The following is a 10514-nucleotide window of genomic DNA, read 5'->3' as shown; positions in this document are numbered from 1 at the left end:
TAATAAAATTGGTCAAAGCTTGAAAAAATACGAAATAAAGAAAAAAGATAAATTTGTCCATCAATTTCTATTATCAATGGATAGAAAAATCATTGATTTTAAGAGACTCGAAAGAAATATCATGTTGTTGTTATCCAAATACTGAGAAGAGTCCTGAAGCCACCAAAAACACTAGTATTACCGCTACATAAATATGCAAAAAATAAACTACAGAAAATAATTACAATTGTTATATATATCAATATGTGGGGTCCACAAGAAAGTAAGTCAATGATGACACAATGTTTGGCGTGAAAAGGAAGCTCAAATTCTATGGCTTATTATGTAAGTTTTCATCTTTGTGGCTTATCATGGAAGCCTCACTTTTTTCCTATAAAAGCCATGTATCTACTACTTCGCTGGATGTAACTTGAACAAGTATAATAAAGTTATTTTACTTTCTCTCTCTTATACTTTCTCTTTCTAAAGCTCTCACTCAATATTACTCTCTATATATATATATTTATCATACGTTATTAGCACGAGCTCTATCCATCTGAGATTTGAAGAAGAAGCTTTCTCTCCCTCTTTCTATCCCAACTATATATCTATTTTGTGGTATTAGTTTTGATAGATTGTTGGGTTGGTTTGCTTTATCGGATAAAATAATATTTCTGACTCCAAAGGGTAAGGAAATGTTAATTATGGATTATTATTCATAAAATAAATTTGTTCACTTAAATGATATATGTGCTTACACTATGGTCGGTTCTACCACCTTTATTATTTAATGATTTATGGGCCGGTTTTACCGCTTTTATTGTTTACTAATTTATTTACTATGGCTGGATTTACCACCTTTATTATTTAAATAATTTATATTATGTTATTATCTCATTTAATGTCATTTTATTTTATATACTATGCTAAATTATATTTTTATATTGTTGTCACATCTAGTTATTCTGAAAATGTCAAATTTGACAAAGCTGGAATTCGTGGCCCTGGATATTCCTGGCAAAAATTATTTATCATGGATTCTGGATGCTCAGATCCATTTGGATGCCATGGGCCTTGGAGACACAATTAAAGAAAAGAATGATGCATCATTGCAAGATAAAGCAAAGGCCATGATTTTTCTCCGGCGCCATATTAGTGAGGAATTGAAAAATGAATACCTCACTGAAAGAGATCCACTTTGTTTGTGGAACAATTTGAAAGACAAATATGATCATCAAAAAACAGTTATCCTCCCAAAGGCTAGGGCTGATTGGCTGCAACTAAGGTTGCAAGATTTCAAAACTGTGGCTTAATATAACTCTGCCCTATTCAAACTCAGCTCTACATTGAAATTATGTGGTGATACTGTTACTGATAAACTTCTGCTAGAAAAAACATTCACCACATTTCACGCCTCGAATGTACTCTTACAACAACAATATCGAGAGCGTAGATTTAAAAAATATTCAGAGCTGATATCATGTTTGCTTGTGGCAGAACAAAATAATGAACTTTTATTGAGAAACCACCAGTCCCGTCCAACTGGATCAACACCGATCCCAGAAACATATGTTGCCTCATCCCGTGGTCGTGGACGCGGACGTGAACGTGGTCGTGGTGGTAGAAATGAATATGGTCGTGGCAAAAATAACTACCACAATAATGAATATGGTCGTGGTAGAAATCATTCTTATTATCGTGAAGGATATCAATCCTCACATTTTCGCAGTCAGAGATCCACACCATATCCTCAAAGGAAAGATCATAATGAAATGAGACAAGTAAAAGGGAAGGATGTGGCTCAACCTTCCAAGGCTCATGATAATACTTGCTATCGGTGTGGCATGACAGGGCATTGGCAAAGTATTTGTCGTACACCGAAGCATCTGGCTGATCTGTATCAAGCCTCAATAAAAGAAAAGGGAAAACAAAAGGAAATGAATTTCCTTGATCATGATGAGCAAATTGACACCACAAATCTGGAAATGAATTTCATTAATCATGATGAGCCAGTTAACATCACCAATCTGGATGTATCAGATTTTTTTTATGATCGTGATGAAAGGATAGACTTCCTGATTGGTGATGGAAATGTCCACACCAGTTAATCTTATGTTTCTTTTTATGTACTGTCTACTATGCTTTTTGTTGTCCTTGTATTAAAGTTTTTATTTTCTAGTCTGTATTAAAGGTTTTTGTTATAAAAGTTTTTTTCTGATAAAGAAATTTGCATGAATAGGAATGGATCTGACTAGTTCCAAAATAAATGGTGAAGACATATGTCTTGCAGATAGTGGAACAACGCATACAATCCTTCGAGATCAAAAAATATTTTTCCCACTTAACTCTGACAGACGCTAGTGTCAGTACCATATCAGGTCCCACCGACTTGATTGAAGGCTTCGAACGAGCCAACATCATTTTACCACATGGAACTAGATTACAAATCAATGATGCCTTATATTCTACAAGATCTCGGAGAAATCTGCTGAGTTTTAAAGACTTGCGTCGTAATGGGTATCAAATTGAGACTGCAAATGAAAGAAATGTCGAATATCTCTACATTACTTCCATTACCTCAGGCAAGAAACTGATATTAGAAAAACTCTCTGTTTTCTCTTCTGGGTTATACTATACAACCATTAGAACAATTGAGTCAAATGTTGTGATCTATAAAAAATCTTGTGACCCAAAACTTTTTATACTTTGGCATGATCGACTTGGTCACCCAGGGAGTACAATGATGCGTCGAATTATTGAAAATTCACATGGTCACCCACTAAAGGATCAAAAAATCATCTTACCAAATAATCATCTACGCACCGCCTGCTCACAAGGTAAGTTGATTATCAGACCATCCCCATCAAAAGTCATTGTTGAGTCTCCTCCATTTTTACAACGAATTCATGGGGATATATGTGGGCTAATCCATCCACCATCTGGACCATTTCGTTATTTTATGGTCTTAATTGATGCATCAACACGATGGTCACATGTTTGTCTACTTTCTACTTGTAATATTGCATTTGCTAAACTTCTTGCTCAAATCATCAAATTACGGGCACACTTTCCTGAATACCCAATTAAGACAATCCGTCTTGATAAAGCCGCTGAATTTTCTTCTTAAGCTTTTGATGATTATTGCATGTCAGTTGGAATTTATGTTGAACATCCTGTTGCACACACTCATACTCAAAATGGTATGGCTGAATCTTTTATTTAAAGACTTCAGCTAATTGGTCGTCCTTTGCTTATGCGAACAAAATTACCTGTTTCTGCCTGGGGTCATGCCATATTACATGCTGCATCATTAGTTCGTATACGACCAACTGCTTATCATAAGTACTCACCATTACAACTTGTTTTTGGTCAACAACCAAATATCTCCCACATACGAGTTTTTGGTTGAACTGTATATGTTCCAATTGCACCACCCCAACGCACTAAAATGGGTCCTCTACGTAGACTTGGAATTTATGTTGGTTTTGATTCTCCATCTATTATTAGATATCTTGAACCCCTGACAGGTGATATCTTCAAAGCACGATTTGCTGACTGTCATTTTGATGAGACTGTTTTCCCACCATTAGGGGGAGAAAAGGTATAGCAGCAACGTGATCTTACTTGGAATGCCCTGAAATTGTCTCATTTTGATCCTCGTACAAACCAATGTGAACGAGAAGTTCAGAGGATCATTCACTTGCAAAATGTTGCAAATCAATTACCTGATGCATTTACTGATACAAAGAAAGTGATAAAATCACGTATACCAGCTGCAAATGTGCCACCACGAATTGCTGTCCCTGAGGGACCTTCTGTCAGTAATGCAGTAAATGCATCTAAAACACGCCTGAAGCGTGATAGACCAGTTGGTGCAAAAGATATTGTTTCTCGTAAGAGGAAATCACAAAGAAAAGTTGGCACTCCTAAAGAGGCCACAAAAAGAGCAACAGATATTATTGATCAATCTGAGATAATAGCCTTTGATAAGGCAGATGCTCTTGATGAGTCTCAGGTACCTAAAAATGATGAAATAATAAATATTGATGAGGCAAAAGCAACAGATGATGAAGTGGCCCTTGATGAGGCACATGCTCTTGATGAGGCAAAGGTACCTGAAAATGATGAGATCTCATTAAATTATGAAACGAGATAGAATAGAAATGAAATTGTTGTCGACAACATATTCTCATATCTTGTTGCTCTTGATATTGAAAATGAGGATCCAGAACCTCAAAACGTCAAAGAATGTCGACGAAGAAATGATTGGCCAAAATGGAAAGAAGCGATATAAGCAGAGCTAAATTCATTAGCTAAACGTGAAGTATTTGGACCAGTAGTCCAGACACCTGAGGGTTTAATCCTGTTGGGTACAAATGGGTGTTTGTACGAACGCTTTGGACTAGTAGTCCAGACACCTAAGGGTTTAATCCTGTTGGGTACAAATGGGTGTTTGTATGAACGCGTAATGAGAAAAATAAAATCGTGAGATATAAAGCCCGACTTGTAGCTCAAGGTTTCTCACAAAGACTTGGTATTGATTATGAGGAAACATATTCCCCTGTGATTGATGCAACTACTTTTAGATTCATAATACATTTAGCAGTCACAGAAAGATTGCATATGCATTTAATGGACGTGGTTACAGCATATTTATATGGATCACTATATAGTGATATTTATATGAAAATCCCAGAGGGATTTACAATGCCTGAAACAAAACCACGTAATATGCACTCAATAAAATTACAACGATCCTTATATGGATTGAAGCAATCTGGACGAATGTGGTATAATCGCCTTAGCGATTACTTACTCAAAGAAGGGTATGTGAACAGTCATATTTGTCCATGCATATTTATTAACAAATCAGAATCTGGTTTTGTTATTGTTGCAGTATATGTTGATGATCTGAACCTTGTGGGAACATTGGACGAGATCGAAAAGACAGCCACATATTTAAAGAAAGAATTTGAAATGAAAGATCTCAGAAAGACAAAATTCTGCCTTGGGCTGCAGGTTGAACATCTTTCGAACGGTATTCTCATCCATCAATCAACATATACAAAAAAGATTCTGAAACGTTTTCATATGGATAAAGCATATCCATTGAGCTCCCCAATGGTTGTCCGATCACTGGACATCAAAAAAGATCATTTTCGTCCTCATGAAGATGATGAAGAACTCCTTGGCCCTGAAGTGCCCTATCTCAGTGCGATTGGTGCTCTTTTGTATCTTGCAAATTGCACAAGACCTGATATAATTTTTCCAGTCAATTTATTAGCACGGTACAGTTCTGCACCAACTCGCAGACACTGGAATGGAATCAAACACATATTGCGATATCTTCGTGGCACAACTGATATGGGCTTGTTTTATTCGAAGGCACCAAAGTCTCCATTAGTTGGATATGCAGATGCCGGCTATCTTTCTGACCCACATAAAGCTTATTCATAAACAGGGTATGTGTTTACCTGTGGCGGCATAGCTATATCATGGCGATCAATGAAACAGACAATGATTGCCACTTCTTCAAATCATTCTGAGATACTCGCAATTCATGAGGCAAGTAGGGAATGCATTTAGTTGAGATCAATGATCCAGCATATTCAAACGACATGTGGTCTCTCATCAATAAAAGAAAGTCCAACAATATTATATGAAGATAATGCGGCATGCATTGCACAGATGAAAGAAGGGTATATTAAAAGTGACAGGACCAAGCACATCTCACCAAAATTCTTTTATGCACATGAACTGCAGAAAAAGGGTGATATTGATATTCAGAAGATACGTTCATGTGAAAATCTAGCAGATTTATTCACTAAAACGCTTCCAACTACAACATTCAAGAAGCTGGTGCATAACATTGGAATGCGTCAACTAAAGGATCTTTAAGGTTGATCTAATGAGGGGGAGCAATTCATCAAAGAGGTATTGGCATGCTGTACTCTTTTTCCTTCGTCCAGGTTTTGTCCCATTGGGTTTTCCTGGCAAGGTTTTAATGAGGCAGTTTTAAATCTATGCAATACCATGTTCAAATACATAAGAATACTGTACTCTTTTCTTTCGCTAGGGTTTTGTCCCACTGGGTTTTCCTTAGCAAGGTTTTAACGAGGCATATTCTTAGTGTAATATTATGGACCCAAAGGGGGAGTGTTATATATATCAATATGTGGGGTCCACAAGAAAGTAAGTCAATGATGACATAATGTTTGGCGTGAAAAGGAAGCTCAAATTCTATGGCTTATTATGTAAGTTTTCATCTTTGTGGCTTATCATGGAAGCCTCACTTTTTTCCTATAAAAGCCATGCATCTACTACTTCGCTAGATGTAACTTGAACAAGTATAATAAAGTTATTTTACTTTCTCTCTCTTATACTTTCTCTTTCTAAAGCTCTCACTCAATATTACTCTCTCTATATATATATTTATCATAACAATCATATGAGAATTCATTTATACGTCATTTTTTGCCAGTGTGTTGTAAAAGCGGTTGCATCAATGTATGTGCAGTTGAGAATCACTTACCTTGTATCTGCAGTGTATCAAGCCCAACATTTCGACCCAAAACAGTTTTACATTTGCAGCCCAGAAGAGATGCCCAAGGCTTCAACGGAAAGGAAGCAACAAAATGAAGAATTTGAAATTAACCTTTCAAAAAAAAAAGGAATATATATATATATATATATATAAGCATGACCCTCTAAGTATAGAACTCTAATCTGCAGTGCACATAATTATCAACTTATATAGAGAGAGAGAGGCTATTTAAATCCACATATAAAGGGGGACAAAATCCACATATGAAAGGTGACAAATATATTTGATGACATGAATATCTTAGTTTTATTCTCAATCTCTAATTATTAAATCAGTTTTATTTTTAATCTCAAATAATTAAATTAGCGATATATAGGTGTTAATATCATGTTTTTTTTTTTTTTTTTCCAAGTATCGAGCGATTTATCTTCAGTTTTGTTCACTTACTATTATTATTATTTTTACAAAGCAAAACGCTAAACAACAAAGTAAGAGTAGGCAAGAAGAGCATCTCACACGAGGAGGTACCAATTTTGATATATATTAATAATGGTTGTCAAAATTCTGATTTTGGGTTATAGAATCGCACGATTCTACAATTCAAAATTCAAAATCAATTCAAATCTTAGCAAAATCGTTTATTTGGTAGAATTGAGAGTAGAATCGTACGATTCTACAAAATTGGTTGTTTGGGCCTTTATTTTTGGGTTGGTTCCTTCTGGGCTACAAAATAAAAGAGGTCAGACCCAAGTATAGTATACAAAGTTAAATATTTATTCTATAAAATATAAATTATTTTTCATTAGTGGCAGAAAAAGAAATATATATATATATATATATATATATATATATATATATATGTATATATATCAATTATTTTTACCATGCAGGTCAATGTTCCATAATATATTTTTGTGTTTAATTATAAAAAATTAAAATGATCAATTGTCTTTCAAGGATGCATACTCATGGCTAATAGGTTTAGGCAAATTTTGGTTTCATGATCAATATTTTCATTTGACTAATTTTTTATTTTTTATTTTAAATGAAGGCTTATCATATATATTAAAAATTAAAAATAATTTAAAAGCTTAGAAAACTTGCCGGATATGCTAGCCACGGTATAATCTTGTAGTCTAAACTGATAATATAATAAGATCGAGTTAATATGTGGTTTATTAATTTTGTTATGCTAACTCTTGATTAATTTCATACTTGTGACTAATAAGGTCACATACGCCGTAACACTTGGATTGGTAGACAAAAAGTTTTATTTCTTCACTTTTCCAAAAAAAAAAAAAGGGAAATTGTATAGAGTTTAAAAATAAAATAAAAACATATTTCTTTTGATATGTAATTTTAGTTTCTAACTTTAGAGATAGATGAGTTAAGATTTGAAATTTGTGAACTCATGTTATTTTGAGCTATATTCTCTTTTATTTATATTCGGACTTTGGAATATTGTTAGGATTTGAGATTTGTGAACTCATAGATATGTAATATTGTGTGTTTTGACCTTATTTTTGTTATATTTTACCCATTTTATTGTTTTAAGAGTTAGTTTCAATTTTTTTTTTTTACAATTTGGTAGAATCTTACAATCTAGGATCCGATTCTACCATTCCAATTCTACAAAACCTAAAACAATTATGCATAGAATCCCGATTTCAACAACCTTGATATTAAGGGATGGATTGATATTTATAGTTGAGTCGGTTCCGTGTCACTAGAAACACCATTTTCATTCCATCGTTTTACAAATATCTCTGCCGAGCTTTCAAACACTTTTAAGTCTACAATCTTCTCCCTTTACCATACCCATACCCTTACCCTTTAGAGATAGATGAGTTAAGATTAGAGATTTGTGAACTCATATTATTTTGGGTTACATTCTCTCTTATTTATATTCGGACTTTGGAATATTGTTAGGATTTGAAATTTGTGAACTCATAGATATGTAATATTGTGCGTTTTGATCTTATTTTTGTTATATTTTACCCATCTTTTTGTTTTAAAAGTTAGTTTCAATTATTTTTTTACAATTTGATAGAATCTTACAATCCAAGATCCGATTTTACCATTCCAATTCTACGAAACCTAAAACAATTCTGCATAGAATTTCGATTTCAACAACCTTGATATTAATTAATATTAAGGGATGGATTGATATTTATAGTTGTCGGTTCCGTGTCACTATAAACACCCTTTTCATTCCATCGTTTTACAAATATCTCTGCCGAGCTTTCAAACACTTTTAAGTCTGCAATCTTCTCTCTTTACCGTACCCATACCCTTACCCTGTCGATCAGTTCTCTCAGTCTCAGCCTGCTTATCCCTTACCTCATCTCTTACCTCTCTCAGTTCTTAGCTTTCAAACGCTTATCTCTTACACCCATGGAGAATCTTCCCAACATCAAAGTCACTAAGATGACTCTGGAGCTAACGAGTGTTAACTCAGCGGCAGACATAAGTAAGAAGAAGGGGAACGCAGCCATAAAGCGCAAGGGGAGGAACATAACGGCAGGTCACAAGAGAAATTTGATAAGCAGCCTGCTGTTAGAACTTCAAAGACTTGTTCCCGTCCTGGCGGATTTATCCCAATGGATGAAACCGCCATCGTAGAACAAGCAAGTTAAGCAACTCACTATATGGGCTTTTTGAATGCTCAATTAATTCAGTACGTGAAGTTTGTCAATCCTTCGTTTAGTGGAACGGCCCAAGACATTGTTGACGGTGTCACGAGGAGAAGGAAAATGATGAGGAAATGATTAGATGATTGAAAGATAATTAGATTTAGTTAAGTCCTCCTTTGCAGTGTGCGATTTCTCTTCCTTATAATCTCTTTTATCTAATAAATTTTATTTATCTTACAAAAAAAAAAAAAAAAAAAAAAAAATTGCTATTGACTCCTTTCGGCTTGTTATCTATGTTGCAGTCTTAAAAGAATTAGTATATATATATATACATATATATGTGCGCATGTGTGTACACGAACCCTTCCATTAACAGATTGGCTTGCACTTTCTCGTCTTTAATCATCTATGTAACATCAAAAGATAATTAGGTTAGTGGGTTCATAAACTAATTATGAACCATATTAAGATAAAATAGCTACAACCATTTAACAAAAAATGTCTAATGGCAAGTAGGGTCGAACTACGCATTCAAGACGAGTTTCTATTTTCAAACAAGAGATTTAAAAACATTACGAGTTTCTATTTTCAAACAAGAGATTTAAAAACATTGATTTTGAGCTTTGTCACGAACTATGAAAATTAAATTATAACTCCAAAACATTAAACACTTAAATGAGAATAAAATTTATGAAAATAACTTGCATTAAATTAGAGAAAGCTTTAAGAAAAATTACATAAGTAAATAAACTCTTAATGAAAAATACAACTATTTCTAACTATCTATTCTCTATTTCCAACCTACACCTCCACCCTTTTGAATGATCCAGAGTCGGCTATTTATAGCCAAAATTGTGTGTGCACAATTGTTGCCTTCTTATCAGTATTAACTTCTCTGACTTCTTTCTTCCTTCACGCGACATCGTTACACCTTACTATGTCCACTGCCCACTTCTATATCAACCACTTCTATCTCTACTTCACATTTTCTTCCTTTCTTTGTTGACTTTTCTTTCCTTTATTTTCTTTTCTTTTCTTCTTTCTCTCTCCTCATTTCTCTTTCATCATCATTCACTTTTTCTTTGCTTTTCTTCTTTCTCTCTCCTCCTTTTTCAGCTTCTTCACGTGGCTTCCTTCTTTCTTCTTTCAAAATATAATATATATATATATATATATATTGTAGATGATGATGTGGCATGCTGACTAGGTGGAGGACCAAAAAGATAATGTTTCTTGTCTTTGGAAGGATTCGAACTTGGGAACTCATGAAAGACATTTGAACACAATTCCATCTCAGCTACAATGCTCCTTGTGTTTTCTTTTGCTTAGTAAAACATCTAACCTTCCGTGCTGAAACA

At 34.2% G+C, this 10514-nt stretch overlaps 1 protein-coding gene across 1 annotated transcript; it reads left to right on the top strand.

Moving 5' to 3' along the window:
- The first annotated feature begins 950 nt into the window (after positions 1 to 950).
- On the top strand, positions 951 to 2087 carry LOC132272540 (uncharacterized). The gene is made up of 3 exons (XM_059773668.1): positions 951 to 1264; positions 1319 to 1428; positions 1477 to 2087. The coding sequence occupies exons 1-3, from the start codon at positions 951 to 953 to the stop codon at positions 2085 to 2087; spliced, it is 1035 nt and encodes a 344-aa protein (XP_059629651.1).
- The last annotated feature ends 8427 nt before the right edge of the window (positions 2088 to 10514 follow it).

The sequence above is a fragment of the Cornus florida genome, unplaced genomic scaffold, assembly GCF_030987335.1.
Source record: "Cornus florida cultivar Cherokee Brave unplaced genomic scaffold, ASM3098733v1 CherokeeBrave_3.0.0_Hap2_Chr09, whole genome shotgun sequence".
Classification (NCBI taxonomy): Eukaryota; Viridiplantae; Streptophyta; class Magnoliopsida; order Cornales; family Cornaceae; genus Cornus; species Cornus florida.
The sequence above is the reverse complement of the archived record's forward strand: the minus strand, read 5'-3'. Positions and strand labels throughout refer to the sequence as shown.

Bases quoted from the DNA above. Each gene is read 5' to 3' on its own strand.
- LOC132272540 (XM_059773668.1), top strand. From the start codon at position 951: ATGTCAAATTTGACAAAGCTGGAATTCGTGGCCCTGGATATTCCTGGC. The intron at 1,265-1,318 runs GTTGCAAGATTT...ATTCAAACTCAG, and splicing joins GCTGATTGGCTGCAACTAAG to CTCTACATTGAAATTATGTG. The intron at 1,429-1,476 runs GTAGATTTAAAA...TGCTTGTGGCAG, and splicing joins ACAACAACAATATCGAGAGC to AACAAAATAATGAACTTTTA.